At 40.3% G+C, this 18,465-nt stretch overlaps 3 protein-coding genes across 5 annotated transcripts; 2 read left to right on the top strand and 1 right to left on the bottom strand.

Moving 5' to 3' along the window:
* Positions 1 to 40: 40 nt before the first annotated feature.
* LOC135491310 (rho GTPase-activating protein 24-like) lies at positions 41 to 5,855 on the top strand. The gene is made up of 5 exons (XM_064777090.1): positions 41 to 167; positions 594 to 947; positions 1,901 to 2,023; positions 2,309 to 2,444; positions 2,804 to 5,855. Exons 2-5 carry the CDS (start codon positions 647 to 649, stop codon positions 4,401 to 4,403), a joined length of 2,160 nt encoding a protein of 719 aa, XP_064633160.1. The 5' UTR covers positions 41 to 167; positions 594 to 646; the 3' UTR covers positions 4,404 to 5,855.
* On the bottom strand, positions 5,843 to 8,784 carry LOC135491319 (H/ACA ribonucleoprotein complex subunit 1-like). Of its 3 annotated transcripts, none has more exons than XM_064777118.1 (8): positions 8,727 to 8,784; positions 8,255 to 8,313; positions 8,051 to 8,077; positions 7,729 to 7,815; positions 7,314 to 7,462; positions 7,048 to 7,107; positions 6,756 to 6,861; positions 5,843 to 6,467 (listed from the first exon to the last, which is right to left on the bottom strand). In XM_064777118.1, the coding sequence occupies exons 2-8, from the start codon at positions 8,280 to 8,282 to the stop codon at positions 6,322 to 6,324; spliced, it is 603 nt and encodes a 200-aa protein (XP_064633188.1). In that variant the 5' UTR covers positions 8,283 to 8,313; positions 8,727 to 8,784; the 3' UTR covers positions 5,843 to 6,321. The 3 variants fall into 3 exon arrangements, with proteins under 3 accessions (XP_064633188.1, XP_064633172.1, XP_064633180.1); XM_064777102.1 differs by having other exon boundaries at positions 6,747 to 6,861; positions 8,727 to 8,783; XM_064777110.1 differs by having other exon boundaries at positions 6,747 to 6,861; positions 8,684 to 8,765.
* Positions 8,785 to 8,997: 213 nt separating this feature from the next.
* Positions 8,998 to 18,153, top strand: LOC135491303 (probable ATP-dependent RNA helicase DDX46). Its single transcript, XM_064777079.1, has 18 exons — positions 8,998 to 9,136; positions 9,438 to 9,683; positions 10,005 to 10,164; positions 10,286 to 10,522; positions 10,670 to 10,876; positions 11,228 to 11,293; positions 11,546 to 11,763; positions 12,042 to 12,217; positions 12,512 to 12,712; positions 14,089 to 14,336; positions 14,563 to 14,790; positions 15,004 to 15,107; positions 15,380 to 15,542; positions 15,761 to 15,910; positions 16,142 to 16,384; positions 16,756 to 16,932; positions 17,248 to 17,442; positions 17,653 to 18,153. The coding sequence occupies exons 1-18, from the start codon at positions 9,126 to 9,128 to the stop codon at positions 17,698 to 17,700; spliced, it is 3,078 nt and encodes a 1,025-aa protein (XP_064633149.1). The 5' UTR covers positions 8,998 to 9,125; the 3' UTR covers positions 17,701 to 18,153.
* Positions 18,154 to 18,465: the final 312 nt, after the last annotated feature.

Genomic DNA, 18,465 nt, shown 5'->3' with positions numbered 1-18,465 from the left:
TCCCTCTCTCTACGTCATCTGTTCTTGAGCTATTCTTTGAACCAGGAAGTGAATGAAGTGCAAATGTAAAAAAGCTCTTTGAAAATGTCCTGTTTTCTGGACGATCACTATTTGTCACCACCTTATATCGTTATTCCGAAATTCCCTACGTTACAGTGATCTTTTCTGTAAGAGGTTTAGATTGTGTTTCGCATTAAATGATATTCAAATTTGAAAATCAAAAGTGCAAATTTGCCATTGTCATTGACAATGATGATTGATTTGGTTTGTCATTTTTGTGTACATACATAGGCCTACTCATGTACTTGTAACATACATGTCAGTGTATGGCATACATGGTGTATGTAGGCCAAGGGCTAGTCCTATGAAGCATGCAGTGGGCAGCTTATACTGTGTATGGATATAGATGATAGACACTATGCATTACTGTCACTGACAATACTGTGTCCCCCACGGCTTGTGGCATGCGTATCAGTATGTCAGTACTAGGTGCAAGGGACTAAAAAATAACAAGTCTCAGTCAGTTCTAGCTTCTAACTTATTCTTGCTCTACCGGTAGCCAAATGAAACTTATGGTTTTATTTTTCTTCCAGAAAATAGAAAGAAAATGAAATTATAGCCTGTGTTCGTACTCAACAAAGCCAGTATGACGTCCCTGCAGCGGAGTTTATCCCAGTACTCTCGGAACCGTAGTCCAAGGCGGTCACCTCAACCTCAACCGAAATGCCAACAAAAACGCCTTAAAGCTGGCTTCCTGAGGAAGCAAGGAGGAAACTTCAAAACATGGACCAATCGGTGGTTTGTGATACGCGGAGACCAGATGTATTATTACGCAAAAGACGACGAGGTCAAGGAATTGGGGGTAATTCCCCTGCCGGGTAACAAGGTGGTCAGTCATCCACACAGCATGGAGGAACCAGGAAAATATTTATTTGAGATACTTGCAGGTATGTAATGTATCATTTTGATAAATACTAACATTGTTCAGGGTTTCTAACATGATGTTTTCATGGGTGCCTACATGCACATACATTGACAATTCTTAAGGACAGTAGAATCAGGTTAAACTCCTCTGATGCACATGCTTGATGTGTGACTGTGTTGGAATGAGTGACTGTGACAGTTCTTAAGGACAATGAAATAATTTCGATTGAATTTATTTTTTAAGATTAAAGCAGAACTTTTTATTATAAAAATTACCACCAAAGGTATAGTTAAAAGTTGAGAACTATGCTAGTATCATGACACAGATTCTGGCTCAATGGGTCCATGAATCTGTGCTGTACATGTACAATAATCTAGTATTGATAACGACATCTAGTGACCTATTTGTTCATGCCCTTGTTATCCTGGTGTTTGTGTGTTTGGAGTAACCAAATATATATGATTGTGAACTTCCTCAATCAATGTTAACCTAAGCCACATTTGTATATTTATGCTGAAGAAAAACCTTTGCTCTTGTTGAATCTGATTCATAAGTGAAATAATAATTGTATAAAAAAAGACACCTGTATTTCTTCCTATTATTTGCAAGAGTCCACTCAAAGAAATGAAACTGAAAGAGCCGAAGTCAAGATGGTAGTTCACTTTGTTATGAATTTCTTATTGTTTAATTTAGAAAAAAAAACTCACTTAAGTCTCATTTGTGTCTGTTATCTTTTCGAAAGTCTGAACTCCAAACATGATAATATTGATTAGAGATATTTTGGAATGTAATCTCCATGGTCTGAATCAGTGTCGACTGAAGCGCCATCTACGCTTCTGCCAACCCTTTGTTTTTATCATCTGCCCGTGTATTGTTGATCAATAATGTATGCAAGCTAGCTACTCGCCAAGCAGACCCAAAAGAATAGCTATGATCCTAAATATTGGTATTTTAATCCCTGGGTTGTCTTTTTAGGTCGTGGTCAAGCTAGAGTGACGGCAGCACATGAAACTTATCTGATCTGGGCAAGCACTAAAGAGGAGCGGGAATCATGGATCAGCACCATTAATAGAGTCATCTATGCGCAAAGTGGTGGAGGTAACTTTTCATGATAATTTCCTAATGCCTTACAAGTAGATTACTTTAAAAGTTGGCTGCGAGGAATCTCAAGTGCTTGGATATACTTTGAATTCACTTTCATTTTCCCACATTGGTGGTTATGCCAATTTAAGAATTTATGCTATTGCTGTCAATAAAACTGAGCAATCGTTTTGATTCCACTCGATATGGGGCAGTCTGATGAACACATTGACAGAAATGTTCAGGTTTCTTACCGGGTTCTTGCACGCATTCCATCAATTATTTAAAGATATTCATTTACAGGCGTGTTTGGTCAGTCGTTAGCCGAAACCATGATGCATGAGAGGAGAAGAAAAACTGGAAGGTCTGTTCCGAAAGTCGTCGAGGACTGTGTCAATTATCTCACTGCACATGGAATGGACGTTGAGGGAATATTTAGGTAAATTTCTCTCTGAGCAGTGGAATTGTATTCTTGACAAGTCACGGATGCTGAAGCGGTTAAGTGGAACCTCTCTATTAAGGACACCCTCAGAACTGACTAGTGCTCTCCTTTATTGCCAAAAGGTTGCAGTCTTAGTAACTGGTCCAATGAAATCTTTTGTGGAAACGGTATCACAGGCTCGGGAAGTCTGGTGCTTGAAGTCTATTGTGTATTGGATTGCTAAAGCCACCAACTGGGATGAACTGGGTCTTAGTGAAGATTGACATATGTTTTCCTTTTTTTTCATCTACTTATACAGTGGAACCTCTCTATTAAGGACACCCTCAGAACTTTTTATTTTTATCTTTAAATTACAGGCTGCCTGGTCTCAGCAAAACGATAAAGAAGCTAAAATTGGACTATGACATGGCAGTGGACATCGATTTGACTCGAGATGAGGTTGACGTCAACTCGATTGCATCGCTGCTGAAGCTGTACTTCCGTGAACTTCCCGAGCCTGTGATACCGTTTCAGTACTATGAAATGTTCCTAACTATGGGCTTAAAAGTCGAACATGGTGATACGCGAGCAATGGATACGATACGTTCACTGTTGGATCAGCTTCCTGTCGACAATTACAACTTACTTGAGTATCTTTGTAAGTTCTTGGAGGAAGTCAGCAAACATTGTGATGAGAATAAAATGCCAGCCATGAATCTTGCGCTGGTGTTTGGCCCGAACGTTCTGAAGTGTAACATTGATGATCCATCGCTTTTGATGGACACAACATCCTTGACAACAAAGACTGTGTTCATTTTCATACTAAAACACGATGAGATTTTTATCAGGGAGATTGATGAAAGCAGCCCACAGGGCAGTACTGACAATTCATTGACTTTTAATTCAAGAACTCTTGGAAGGCCAAAAAGTCCCTTGGCTTCATCATCTGAAAATAGTCCTGTGCAAAGAAGACCGATGAAAAGTCCTTTATGCAGGTCCTTGCCACAACAGTCTGAGCCTTTTCGGGGTGATTTGCCATTACTGTCCCCTGAGACAGGAGAAGCCAAATCTCTTACTAGTCTCAGTGACCTTAGCGATGATAGCATTAGGGAGAAAATTTATACTATGACAGCTGAAGGCAGAGTGTCCTATCGATCTGGGTCTAATTCCCGGCGAAACACACGATCCGATCAAATTGGAAAATGTCGACAATATGCTAGCGAATCGTGGGAGCCATCTTCTTCAGAATCGTCACCAGAGATTCTCGAGAGTTCTACTATCCGTGATGGAATTCAACGAAATATTTCTGGTTCTGCATCAGGAAATGAACAGCCAGTGTCAATAAAGCCCATGCCTCCAAAAAGAACAAATAGAAAAAATAGTGAAAAGGACAATGTTGACATTTCAAACTCTCTTCAACAGCCTATTGGGGTTGAAAGGTCTGTGCTAAGCGGTGAGCCTGGTGGAAATGTAGCCTCTTCTGAGTTCATCAAATCTATTCCACCCAAGCGCAACTCTAGGAAAAAGCATAATCGGAATCCAAGTGATGCAAACAGTGAGGTGTCTGTGGAGTCTCTGTCTAGCCTGAGGGACACTGAGGATGACGCACAGAGTGTTCCTGGGTCTGGTTATTCCTCTCCCTCTGGCGTGGCTCTAAAAGGTGCTAGTATGAATGAGGCCGATTCAGCAATGGTTGCAACCCTGATGAAGACCGTAACTTCGTTGGAACAGGCGCTGCAAGAACAGGACATGAGACGTCACCGAGAAGTCAACGAGGTGAAGCAGAAGTATGACACCAAGATGAAAACAATGGAGGACACCTTCAAGGAGAAGATCAACCATATGGCAAACCTGCTGATGGACCAAAAGGTGGCCATGTCGCAGACTGTTGACAGAATTGTCGTAGTGCAGGCAGAACTTCAGAGATACCAGATGAAGTATGGCCATTTGGAAAATGCTTCAGATGTGAAGCAGTAATGTACAGTATCACTTATGCGAAAAAACTGAATAACTGAATTGGCCTCTCACCAAGGGGAGGGGATGTACACACCCTTCTGGATCCGGTGGTTTTCTTTTCTAGTTTTATACAAAGCATGTTGAATGTTGAATGTTCAAGAACAGACTTCTAACTTTCTAGTGAATTGGTTCCATATATTTTCACTTGACCATCCTGAACTGGGGCATTATTTTATAGTCCTGATGTTTGCCTGTATACCCACCTTATGTTACTTCTTCTCTCAGGCTTTTTGCCTTTTAGGCATGTCTCGCTCCAAGTGTACAGAAAAGTTTTTAATTGGTGCTGTGAAAATGCGTGGGTTTGTATATACATGTATCTCCCAACTTTCCGCCATAAGCGATCTTTGAATCAAATTCTAAAATGGTTTATTTACAATATATTATAGTTGTTATGAAGTTCATTTACTCTGGATGGTTGTGCTATTATCCTTATGTGTCTCTACTGCGGTAAAGCAGTGGGTGGCTACTCCGATGAGTATCAATACAAGCTTTGAAAGCTTTTACCTTCATTGTGCTACATTGCATAAGGTATGAAACTGTGTCGATGCTTAGCCGGTTGAGGGATACCTGAATAAAAGTCCATATTCCGTGTAAAACACCAAGTGAAACAAACCAGCTAGAGGTTGATACAATGTCAAAATGTGATCGTGAGAGAGACATTTTCATGTAAACTTTTGTCAGTATGAAGTTTCTAGATTTATGCAGCATTGTATAGCATATGGAGCAATTTCTGTACTGCATGTGTTAGTGTGTATATGAAGGCCTACATAACTGCTACTGCGGTATAGCCAGTGTTGGCATTAACCAAAATAATTAATCCTGTTCGGCAATTTTAACAATGGCTTTGAAGTAATGAATAACACTATGTGATAGGTGCCTGCTAGTAAGACGTCGCTGATGAGGTTGTAACATATTCGTATCGCCATTTCAAAGTAAAGTCCACTTGATTTTTTGGAAAATAGATAATGGTGATCTTTTTACAACTGAAACATGTGATCATGGCTTCCTCTGATGAGGGACTTTAACACAAGATGACTGGAAACTGTCAAACAATGTCATTTTGCTTTACCCCAGAGACAGCCAGCACCACTTTGCAGCAGCTGAAGTTATAACAGAAAGCCATTGCAATGCATGTATTCAGGTACGCTAGGTTCTCATTTTATTGGCGACTGTTGATTATATTTTCAATTGATATAGAATAATAATACAAAAAACAGAAATTGCGTATTTTGAGTCTTTTATTCCTCGAGGCTTGTTGTATTCTGCGAACTCTGATCATTGCTTGTACTTGTATTTGTTTCTGAAGATGGATAAAACATTACCGTACATACATGTAGCATGATCAGAGAAATGCCTCTCAATGATGCTCAATCATGAAGAAATGAGATCAACAACATATATTCTTGGTTAATAAATCGCTTTATTTGTCCCACTGGTCGACAAGATTCAAGATTTTACACAAATAATTCAAGTGAATACAACATCATGATTTTTATGAGAAAAATATCATCAACAAGGACTCTGCCCTGATAATCCACCATAATGGGATGACCATGCTCCACAGTAAAATTGAATACTGGCCGAAGTCATGAAATCATCTAGCCTTTGGCAAATTCATTATAAATAACTCAAATACTGAACCAAAATGGATGAGAAATCATGAGACTATAAATTTTCAAAGGGCAAACCAGCCAGTATTTATCATCTAACTGAGAGAGAATTGGCTTGAATTCATAAGAAATTTGCAAAGACCAAATAACTGTGTAGTGTGACAGCAGTGTATTCACAGACTTGTCAGGTAATGTCGCATTATTCACAATGTTCAATAAAATCCATTATAAAAATAGAAGGCAGTGATTCTATGACCACGTGTTTCCATCTAGTATCCCCCTCTGCCTCGACCCCTGAATCCTCCCCCACCACCTCCTCGGCCCCTGAAGCCACCACCGCCTCGTCCACCACCACCGCGGCCACCACCTCCACGACCTCCTCGGAAGCCGCCACCACGGCCACCGCCAAATCCACCTGGAACAAGAACATTTGAAAGATATCAAAGCTAATCAAGAAATCATCAGGAGGCAGTACAGTCAGACTAAGGTGCTTTAGACAAAGGGACTCCTTTCACTCGTCAATGTCATCTTTCACGCAGGGTTCCATCACAGCGATATCGTCATTCATACTTGTGGTGATATGTGAGCACTACTAAGGATAATATGCCTCCAAGGGCAGTTAATTCGGCTGGAAATGCTCCTCCTGAGTGGCATTTTGTAACCTGTGCTGGGTAACAATTTCATAATATCTCACCTCGTCCACCTCTTCCACCTCCACGACCACCACCCCGTCCTCGAACACCTTTCTCCCCTGGTGGTCTAGGTAAGAATCGCTGCAGGGGCAACAGTTTGTATGGGTCAATGTAAAACTGTAATTGAAAACAATAAGACAATGAAGAGACATATGCGAGTACTTTTAGAGCATTAAATGATGACAGACTATCTGGCTCATGTCTCTGCTGCTCCATGGCAAGGCAATGTGCTGCAATGCACTGTCATCTTGACAATATCGACCATGTAATCACACTATTATGCCTGAAAATGAGTCAACTTACTTTCTGTAACTTGGCAAATGATGTGGCTTTCATATCTTCTGATAACTTGACAGAAAACATCTGAGGCAAGGTTAAGGAGTAACATATTTACAAATAGTTGCTCTGAACAGAGACTTGGATTTCAAGAGTTTCAGGATTCGAAATCCATCACTGACATCGGGGAATATTCAATCAAACCAGTGTTATTTACGTTACATTTGTACTTTACGCTTAGAAACGGCTAATCAAAAGTTTAGCTCTACTTTTCTTCACATAACAAAGGATACAAAGTCTCTGATGGGTCCAAATATTTCATCCACTTTCCCGATTTGTTGCTTATTTTCCAAGAACACAGGAGCATTGAAATGTGGTATTTTCTCATTGGTACACTTGCATACTAACTCATCTTCACATGGATGGATATATTGACCAAGCTCTGAAATAAAATGAAGCTGGGGGAATCAAGAGGGAGACAAGAGATGACTGCCAGGTTTATAAGAGACATAAGCCTGGTTTTGGTTGTCATGGTACCATAGCAAAAGGTTTTCACATTCAAGGGCTGTGATTCCACTCCAACCACATTATACCCACTTTAAATATCCTGTAGAAGAGCCGTCTTTCACTCCCCATGTCATAGGAACATTCTTCATGTTGGTACAGTACATATTGGACAACAGCCTTCACTGGACCCTCAAATCTTACCTACGACTGCCTCTGGTGGTCCCTGGTCATATCTGTTGTAGCCTCCACCTCCACGACCACCTCTGAATCCACCTCCACCGCCTCGACCTAGAAGTAGAATGATGGTAAAAACATTATTTCATGTATGCAGTCCTGAGCTTTTTAAGAGAGATGTCAGCACAGCAGGCTTCTCGGGGATATTAGTGGCAAATTGGTTGGCTCAATGGTATTGACCATGTGATATAGACCTGCATCAATCCTTGGTCGTGAAATGTAAAGACATTCCGATTCATCAAACCCAAAGCAGACTAATAACTATACCCAGGATTGAAAAAACAGTTACCTCTGAATCCACCTCCTCCTCTACCTCCTGAAAAATGAAGATAATAAGATTTAATTTTAAAACTGGACTGGTACTTTTACGTTCTACTACAATCCACATATAGATGAAAACGCTTAAAACTTTTCACCATGTCTTGAATATTATGATATAGAAGATGTCAGCTTCATCATCATGCTGATAAAGAGAGAACTGATGCAGACATACCTCTACCACCGCCTCCTCTGAAGGACATCTTCAGTAAGCGAGTGTGGTTTGAATCCTATCTGCAAAGAGAAATAAGGCAATACTTATAAAGATCATTTGTTTAACAAAGTGCTCCATTCAATGGGCAATGGCCAATGTTTCTTCCAACCAGACCTGAAGTAAGTAGTGTTCATCGTGATACCTGAACTTCCCACATTCTTTGTAGTATGTTGTTTTGTTATCTGCCACTGGCAACAAATGTGTGTACAGTTTGCACATAAAATGGATTTATTTATCATCGATTATTGGGATTTTCTTTTTTCTGGCTACTGCCTAGCCCAATGCCCTGGCCTTGTCCTTGTTTTTTTGTCAATTCAGGACACAATTCATGATTCCTTTTGAATCAAAACTTTTGTCAATAATGTATAAGATCAATGTGTCCGGTCTTACGAGGGATCAACGAGTTTTTCCGGTCAAATCTTGAGTAACTTACAGCAAACAAAATCGACACAAAATTTAGAGTGCTCTATGTACATAACAGTACATAAATGTACACAGTGTATTCAAAACCACGTGCATTTACAGATGGGCCGCAAAGCAAAGTTTACGCCACTTGTAATTACCACAATGATACCAAAAAATGATTTTGCAAATTAACTGAAGAACATCCGAATATAGAAGTCCAAGACAACATCCTGAATATTTTTTATTGTCTTCTAGTCACAAATTCTGAATTTGCGTCTCACGAAAACGACTCTTTTCCGACAAACGACAAAACGACGAGATTTTTTCGAGGATATTTTACAATTTATCCCATAATTTTCATTTGTCTAAAGAACAATTTAATCTCCAATACACTGTAGCGTTTATAAAGACCAAAAGCTTTCCGAAAATGCCAAGCAGGTAACTATTTCAAATGAGAAAAGGTATAAATTTGACCCTGAAGTTGTGTGAAATAAACCTTGTGTACTTGCCTATGTACAAAATGTACGTGTCGTATACATTCGATTCGGTGTAACAGAAATTTTGTCCTCTTGGATATTTTGTACACGGACGATGTGACGTGTTGTGCACAACTTCAATCTTTACGATTCTTACTTCTCTAAAGCTTTTGACATGGCAGCCTATACAGGATTAAGGAAGCTCCTTTGTGGGCCATGCCAAAATATATTATTATTTCATTCCGCACGTCTTTACTTTTCAGTAGGTCTTACCGAAAAAGAAGCAAAAGCCGAAGCAAATCCCGCAGTCCTGAACGAGATCGCAAAAGAAAGAGGTCACGCGACAGGAAGAGATCAAGAAGTCGGGACCGACGGTCGCGGAGCCGGGATAAGAGGTCAAGAAGTCGAGACAGGAGTCGGCGCTCAAGATCGAGAGACCGTCGTCGATCTAGGAGTAAAGAGCGTAGGAGGTCGAGGAGCAGAGACCGAAGGAGGAGGCCTGATAAAAGGTACCGTAAATTGATATGATGGTCCATGTGCTTCTGAAGGGTTATCAATGATGATCACTTGATCAATTTTTTAGTTTATTAAAGAATAACTGCTACTTTGTATTAGACCAGGGTTAAAATGTAAAGACTGATGATAACCTCTACCGCCGGAGGTGATTTTCTTAAACATAGCCAGTGGGAAAATTTGTAATTTTAAAGCTTATGAATTTACTGCTTTCATTGATTTTTTTATATTGGTCGTTTAGCATGATTAGAGTTCTCAACATTAAAATCAAAATCTGTGTTTAGTGAAATCTTATAAAGCATTTTTATGAATTTCAGAGACCGAGATAGGAGACTGAGTCCGAGCAGGGATAGGAAAAGGAAGTCTAAGTCATTAAGCCCGGTCCGTGGAAGTACCAAGACCAAAGGTGGGACTGATGAGAAGGGCCCAACGCACAGAGAGGGTGCTTTATCGACCAAGGACGAACCACTAGATAAGGTACCAGCTTTGTAGCATTAGCTAAACTCTCACTTCATTTGAGTTTTGTCAAGTTTTCCTTACTGTAGATGTTCATATTCATGTTAATTTCTTAAGTTTCTCATATCTTTGTTTATTCTAGGAAGCAGAACAAAAACGGCTTGAAGTTGAAATGCAAAAGAGAAGGGAGCGCATAGAAAAATGGCGTCTGGAACGTAAGAAACAACAGGAGCCGTTTGCGCCACAAATTGTCATCAACCCTCCAAGCAAGAAAACGTGGAATTTAGAAGATGATGATGATGATGACGATGAGGTTGTCGGGAATAAGGATGGTAAAGATGAGGAGGAGGAAGTTGATCCCTTGGATGCATTCATGGCAGTGAGTATTTCTCTTTTACAAACCTGTTTTCATAAGCCTGCTTTAACATACACACGTCATGCGCACATGAGCTATAATTGTACAGGGGCTATAATTGTACTACCTTACCTTACATGAAAACATCAGTTTCTTTTATCTTCATTCCAGTCTGTCCAGAATGAAGTGGCAACACTGAAAAATGATGGCAAGACGACAGGCAAAGGCAACGACAACGAGGATGAGAAAATGGATACCGGTACTGCAGCAGCCGAGGGACCCAGTAAGGTGACAATGATCACTGCTGTGGCCAAAAAGAAGTCAGATCCCTCCAAGGTGAAGGGAGAGTTAATGGAGAGTAATGCGGATGCTATGGAGGTAAGAAATGGAAGCTGATGATTTGCTTGTATGGTCTTTTGGTTTTTGGGGAGAATGTCGAGCAGGCAACGTTGCACGTGTTGTGATTCGTGACATGAAGAATCAACGAGTCATTTCAAAAGAGCAGGATACATATGATTCACAATATCACTTTTTATCCTCGAGTCATGTCACGTGATGTTTTCCAGTCGAAGTCAGTTAACAAACATGGTCTTGACAGGTGACAAGTGATCCCCTGAACAGTGAGAGATAAGTGACATTGGAATAGCTCACTGTCTGTTTGAATCCTTACATATGGCAGAACAGGTCACAATAGGGAAAATATTTCTTACTATAATCTTCATCTTTCAGTATTCTTCAGAGGAAGAAGAAGAAGATCTGGATATGACTATGTTGAATATAAACAAGAAGAAAAAGGTACGTATGTACAATAGTTAAAACAGCAACAAGTTTCAACAATTCTAGCATCCTTGGTAATTCGTTATTGATGTACATTTAGAATGTAACTGAAGCAGTAATGGTTTTCTAACCATAACAGCAGGTGCCAAACTGAGGCACAATCCATTATATACTAGTAAGCAGTTGTATACTGCAAGGCATTTTGAAAATTACGAAATCACTATGCAGCTCTCTACATTCATCTACATGTATGCAACATCTTTCCTACAGGAACTGATTCTCGTCGATCACAACAAAATCTACTACGCACCTTTCAAGAAGAACTTCTATGTGGAAGTGCCTGAGATCATGGCCATGACACAAGAGGAGGCCACTGCCCTGAGAGAGGAGATGGAGGGGATCAAAGTACGTGGAAAGGGCTGTCCAAAGCCTATACGAACCTGGGCTCAGTGTGGAGTAGCAAAGAAAATCATGGATGCCTTAAAAAAGTTAGTACCTCACTAATATCTAGTTTGATTTCATGCACTGAGACAGTCTCATGGAATGCTCTCAACGTCATCTACCTTTTGAATAGATGTGGAGATAGGTAGAATTGATGAGCAGTGCTACGAACTGAATAGGGATTGATGGGCAGTGCTATTTAAACTAAACTATGGTGAAAATAGTGGCCATTAAGAAAAATGTTGACTACTGCGGTACTGATTTAGTTATGTGATTTCAATTGCTCTGAGAGAATTGTCTTCATTCTCTTTTCTTCTTCTTACAGAAACATGTTTGAGAAGCCAACTCCCATCCAAGCCCAGGCGATTCCTGCTATCATGTCAGGGCGTGATCTGATCGGTATTGCCAAGACAGGCAGCGGTAAAACCCTTGCTTTCCTACTGCCCATGTTCAGACATATCTGTGACCAGCCAGAGATGGATCCAGAAGATGGACCAATTGGTGAGTTTTGCTGGCAAATTAACCATCATTGGACTATAATGTATGGTTATATAAAGTTCAGAAATTGTACAGTCTCCAATTTATGGTAAAGGAGGTTACAAACCTTATGAGCTTAATCCCAAAAGCTCTGTGTCCAATGAACTGAATATCTTCAGGGCACGAGCTATCTCCTTTAAGAAGAGACACTATGCACACACTGTGGCCATAGTGTACTACTTTGTATTATATTCAAAATGCACATTGAATATTGTGTCCTTCAGCAGGTTATTGACTTATTTTCCTGATCAATTTCAGCTGTGGTGATGACCCCTACAAGAGAGTTGGCAATGCAGATCTTCAAAGAATGTAAAAAGTTTGCGAAGCCCCTTGGTCTGAGGACGGTGTGCGTTTATGGGGGAACGGGTATATCGGAACAGATTGCTGAACTGAAGAGGGGTGCTGAGATAATCGTCTGTACGCCTGGACGGATGATTGACATGTTGGCAGCTAATAGCGGTGGGTATTTCCTCATTTATTCATTTTAGAATTAGGATAGTATGTTTTATGGTGTATCCAACAGATACTTACCACTTGGTGACTGGTTTACCTGAGTGATATCTTAAATCCACAGCCAATTTATTTCATGTTTTAGGTGACATTTCATGAATCCATATTGACTTCAGGATAGTATGTATTGGGGTCCAAAATTTGGCTGCTGCCCCGCATAGGTATTTAGAAAAATTTATCATCACCCCCGCCCGCAGAAAATGACAAACATAAGCTCCATAGGCATCTTACTTCGAGACTCACAGTTTTTCGATTTCCCTTTCAGCAGACATCATTTGGGACAGCTCGATCAATTAGATCTATTTGGATACTCAATTTTGGTACCAATTTCTTGAAAGTTATTGACCGAATATACACTTTATCTCTGGCAAATTATGATAATTACATATATGACTATACCCTGACTCAATGAGTGGTGAAAGAACGTGAATGGTCCCTGCCCTTCTGAGATACACCTTTTATAAATTTTGTCGAAACAATCATGTCTGAGGAAAAGTATCAAAAGAGCGCTTTATATTTTCTACAAGTTACTTTTTGCCAGCATGGATGTTGCATGCAAAATTTTCGAAGGGTGTATCAAAGTGTTTTGTAATCTTGCCTTCCAAACTGCGAAAATGCATACAGTTGCTTCCAGTTTTCTTAAAAATCTCATGTTTGCATCAAAATTTCTGGCAAATTCTGTTGATGCAAACAAACATAAGTTTTCAATAAAATATTTCGTGGTTGGCAGGTTTGCAAATCAACATCCATTCACCACTACTTCCAATACCTTTCCACTTAATGAAAACTAGATTACTATATTCATTCTGTGCTGCTTGGCCCGAGTCTTCCACACATATGGGTTTAATTTTCTGCTTCCATTCATCAGGTTAACGTGTATGTGATGCAATGACCTGAACAATTTATTTCAGTCGCCTTCAAGATGATCAGGTACATGTATTAGCTGCCAGGGTTACATTGTGAATGCCACTGGCGACGTTTCGGTGCGATCATGTCAGTGTCGCGTTTCGTAGCACAGTTGAAGTTCCAAGTCAACATGTTGATAGATGGAGGACCCTGCAAGAAGTTTTCTCGACCCATTTAGGAGTTTCAAATTATCAATTAGTTTAGAGAATATTTCATTATTCAAATTTAAAAGAACCTGACTGATGTCTTTTGTGAAAGTTTCACTCTCAAGAGTTTGAAAGATGACATAAAGGAAATTGGTGACACTTGAGAGGTGGCAACTGTTGCAGTAGGTGACAATATGCCAATGAATATATGTTGAGATGACCAACTATGACAAAACAAAGACGCTAATGGTATCCATTGATTTACCGTTTCAGGTCGTGTGACGAATTTGCGGCGCTGTACGTACATAGTCCTTGACGAAGCTGACCGGATGTTTGACATGGGCTTTGAACCTCAGGTGATGCGTATCATTGACAACATTCGGCCGGATCGACAGACTGTGATGTTCTCTGCGACATTTCCTCGTCAGATGGAAGGACTAGCGCGGAAGATTTTGACAAAACCTATCGAGGTGCAAGTCGGTGGCCGAAGTGTTGTGTGCCATGATGTCAAACAGCACGTGGTGAGTTGATGGTTTTGTGATATAGTGTTCTTCCCAACCTCTCTATTTTATCTGAACCACAACCTCTCTGTAGACCCAGCTCTTGACCTCAACCTCAGTGTCAACTGCACACATGTAGGTGGAGGGTTGCACAGTTGCTGCTGCTTCTGAGTTTGAATTTTAAAAATTTCATGCGTGACCTATTTTAAAACAATCTCAAACATATTTTCTATCTTTTACGCTTCAGATCTTACTGGAAGAGGATGAAAAGTTCTTTAAACTGCTAGAGCTGCTTGGCCAATATCAGGAAGATGGAAGTGTGCTGGTATTTGTTGACAAGCAGGAACACGCAGACGACCTCATGAAGAACTTGCACCAACATTCATATCCTTGCTTGTCCCTCCATGGTGGTATTGACCAGTATGATCGGGACAGCACGATTTTGGACTTCAAGAAAGGCGATATCAAATTACTAGTAAGTGCGAATTTTATGCTTATGCATGCCATATATCTAAATGATACTTAACTAAAAATTCCTTAGCATTGAGTACTTCCTTGGGTGTGTGCAGGTAGAATCTGCTCAAGGGACAAGGGTGTGATCTAGTCACTTGGCCTTTTATGAATAACTTCTTGGTAGAGAATTTTAAAGTTGTGAGGTCAGCTGAGGCCAAGCTTTTCTTTCCTGCAGATTGCTACCTCAGTTGCTGCTCGTGGTCTTGATGTGAAGGACCTGATTTTGGTGGTGAACTATGACTGCCCCAATCACTACGAGGACTACGTGCATCGATGTGGGTAAGTACACTACATGTGTGCCACTGCTGCTTATGACAGGCTCAGGTAATAGCCAAAAAGTTTCCTCTCAAATGGGATTTACTGGAGAATATGAAAAGAAAATGTGCCACTGGTAGGATCATCAACTTGAACCGTTCACACATAAAAGAGGATGACATGTTTTTGCAATGAACTCAAAGTTTATTTCAAACTTTTAAACCATTTTACATGTGTAATGATTCCTTACTTGAATCCTTTGATTTCATGATAATTCCTTCACTTGTCTCTTTTAGGCGAACCGGTCGTGCCGGCAACAAAGGGAATGCTTATACGTTTATTACCCCAGATGAAGAAAGGCATGTGGGTGACATCATTAAATCCTTGGCAGCCTCCGGAGAAGAGGTCCCGGCAGATTTGACCCAACTTTGGGAGGCGTACAAGGAAAGGGCGCAATCAGTAAGTATCTTCACCAGATATGGATTTTCTATTACTCCACCTCAAATAGCAAACTTTATTTTGGTAACAGTGCTACCAACTTACTCAGTAAAGGTTGTCCACATGTTCCTCATCAACAGGCAGACAATACTGCATTTGCAAACATAGCCCAGCTTGTAGGCTGTATGATACTTGGTACTCCATTGCTTGCCTGCTCATCTTTGCATCTTACTTTTCAGGAGGGTCGTAAGGTGAAGAGCAGTAGTGGTTTCAAGGGTAAGGGCTTCAAGTTTGATGAGACGGAGGCCCAGCTTGCTGATGAGAGGAAGAAGTTACAGAAAGCGGCTCTTGGGCTGCATGACTCGGACTCAGAGGATGGAGGCATGGACGTAAGTAAAAATATTTCTTTTGCTCATTATTGCATCCATTCAAGTGAGGTGGCTTAGGCACAAAGGCACGATTCTGCAGTGTCTGTGAGCACAAATTAACGAATGACAATATAAATCATTGTACAACTCGACACCCAGCAGTCACTTCCTAATAAGGGGTAGACTACATTTTTGATGTTATGTTTGAAGCATTAAAGCGTATCTAGAGAACCATTTTCATAATCTTTGCAGATTGATGAACAAATTGAAGAAATGTTTGCCAGTATCAAGCGAGTCACTGACGTAGCCAAGCCCATGATCAACCAGCAAGCCCAGCCCACTGCCACCAACCAACAGAAGCTAGAACTTGCCAAGCGTTTGGCATTCAAAATAAACATGCAGAGGAACCTTGGGGCCGAGGCACAGGACATCACACAACAGGCAGCTGCTGCTATCATGCAGAACAGGATGATGACACCAGTGCCACAAGTTTCAGTAAGTTAATTATTAATTAATACTTTGATGTAGTCACTACTGTCAAATGATTTCAACAATTTCGTTTCATCTCAATAAAAAAAGTATAAATTACTTTCTGAAATCCCATTTGCTTTTTGTACGTCTGTGAAAATTATTATATCTTGAAGGATCAGCTCAACTTTGAACAGTTTGACTGGTTTAACAATGATGATACCGGGATGTGCTGCGTGTGAACTATTTGACCTATTCACAGGTCACTCTTGGGCACGTGAGCCGCCCAGGAGTGGATACATAGCATGTCTAGGGTGATACATTGCCACATACATCGATGCTCAATCATCTGAAATATGAGAATGATAAATGTTTCTTCTCTACTTATTCCTTTCCAGTCAAAGACAATAGCAGAACAAATGGCAGAGAAGATCAACGCCAAGTTGGGTTACCGTCCACAGTCGGAGGAGGAGAAAGACCAGGCTGAAAGTCAGACAGAGACGTTCAAACGTTACGAGGAGGAGTTGGAGATTAACAATTTCCCACAGACTGCGAGGTGGAAGGTTACCTCCAAGGTTAGTATGAAAAATGCCCCTAAAACATGGGAGGTCACTTGCATAGGAGGTCCATCGTATGCACAGTGTCATTGAAGTTACTAAAAAAGTCTGTTCTTGTACTTGTACTGGCAAAGTGCAGCTAAATCCCTAACCCTTTGAACAGGGTGACAACTGGACAAGTGTGTTCTGTAATCATTTCTGTTTTTTCTGAAGTGCTTTTAGAAGACTTATTGCTTGAAAGGTTTAGTGCAGCAATCCTGTAGAGTTTTGTATAAGCAGCTTTGTTGAACCTTGCTTGCAAATAAAATATATCTTCCCTTGATATTGTTACAGGAGGCTTTGGCACAGATTTGTGAGTATTCAGAGGCGGGCATCACTGTCCGTGGGACATACTTTCCACCCGGCAAGGCTCCTAAAGAAGAGGATGAAAGGAAGCTATACCTGGCTATTGAGGCAACCAGTGAACTGGCCATCTCAACAGCAAAGAAGGAAATCACACGACTTATCAAGGAGGAACTTGTCAGACTGGTAAGAATTCTATTGTGTTATCATGATCCCCCCGAGTTGTTTGATACTTTTCTTGCCAATGCTTGCTGAATTTTCACATAGCTGATCTATTTTGTGTAAGTGCTCATGGAACTGCTATCTTGCTGGCGTTGGACGCAAACTTAGGCTTTTTATACTAGATTTGTGATCATGTTTCCCATCCGTAACAATTTTCTCTTGTCCTCTTTTCAGCAAAACTCATATCAGCCTATCAACAAAGGCAGATACAAAGTTTTATAACAATGGGGGACGAATTGCATCTATTCCACAATTCGCTGGAGGGAACTTATCGAGGTGTTCATGGCCAGTGTTGTGCTACTAGTGGCCAAATCGGGTGTATGTGATGCCTGTCCATTCAGTTTACGTCACTCCATTCAGTGTGTCTGTCAACTGAAGATAATTCTTATTCTGTGGAGAGTAGGTTGGGCCTGAGGGGCGCTCTACATGTAGCAGTGTTTCATTCTTGATTAGTCTCTTCCATAATAACAGGGACATTTACCTATGATATACTTAGATTTTTGTGAACAATGTTGTGCTACAAGCACATTTGGTCAGAGACTGAATTAACTTTCTTGATATGGTTTTATTTAATCTGAAGACTGCTGAAAAGGGATACATGATTGCCGGAGCTGTGTGACCGATGTTTGTCATGTCATTATTATCATGATATTGAAATAAGCAATCAGAGTATTATCTGTTGATAGGGAGGTCAGTTAGTCCTTTCATAATGATCAAGAGAAAAGAGCTACAAAAATATTTTAATCATATTTCATGGTAGAAGATTTTACCTGGCTGGCACTTAGTGTCATTCTCATGAAATAATGAAAGATTTTATGATTGGAATAAAAACTGTAAATAGAAAAGTGTGTTTGTTTTTAATTTGCATGAAAACAAAGCTCAGCTTTTGTTGAGTAAAATATCATTTGAATGAAAATGGATTTAGAGCACCTCCTTGTATTTTGTTTCTCATGAAAACCATCTCAAGTTTTGTTGAGTAATAAATAA

The sequence above is a fragment of the Lineus longissimus genome, chromosome 1 (assembly GCF_910592395.1).
Source record: "Lineus longissimus chromosome 1, tnLinLong1.2, whole genome shotgun sequence".
Lineage (NCBI taxonomy): Eukaryota > Metazoa > Nemertea > Pilidiophora > Heteronemertea > Lineidae > Lineus > Lineus longissimus.
The sequence above is the reverse complement of the archived record's forward strand: the minus strand, read 5'-3'. Positions and strand labels throughout refer to the sequence as shown.

What these genes read in the sequence shown, in the direction of transcription:
- LOC135491303 (XM_064777079.1), top strand. An exon ending in AGGAGGAGGCCTGATAAAAG is followed by an intron (nt 9,684 to 10,004) that starts GTACCGTAAATT and finishes TATGAATTTCAG; the next exon opens with AGACCGAGATAGGAGACTGA. An exon ending in AGGAGGAACTTGTCAGACTG is followed by an intron (nt 17,443 to 17,652) that starts GTAAGAATTCTA and finishes TCCTCTTTTCAG; the next exon opens with CAAAACTCATATCAGCCTAT.
- LOC135491319 (XM_064777102.1), bottom strand. Translation starts at nt 8,282, where the DNA reads ATGTCCTTCAGAGGAGGCGGTGGTAGAG. An exon ending in CAGAGGAGGCGGTGGTAGAG is followed by an intron (nt 8,078 to 8,254) that starts GTATGTCTGCAT and finishes TTCATTTTTCAG; the next exon opens with GAGGTAGAGGAGGAGGTGGA. An exon ending in ACCACCAGAGGCAGTCGTAG is followed by an intron (nt 7,463 to 7,728) that starts GTAAGATTTGAG and finishes ATTTTATTTCAG; the next exon opens with AGCTTGGTCAATATATCCAT.
- LOC135491310 (XM_064777090.1), top strand. Translation starts at nt 647, where the DNA reads ATGACGTCCCTGCAGCGGAGTTTATCCCAGTACTCTCGGAACCGTAGT. An exon ending in CTATGCGCAAAGTGGTGGAG is followed by an intron (nt 2,024 to 2,308) that starts GTAACTTTTCAT and finishes ATTCATTTACAG; the next exon opens with GCGTGTTTGGTCAGTCGTTA. An exon ending in GACGTTGAGGGAATATTTAG is followed by an intron (nt 2,445 to 2,803) that starts GTAAATTTCTCT and finishes TTTAAATTACAG; the next exon opens with GCTGCCTGGTCTCAGCAAAA.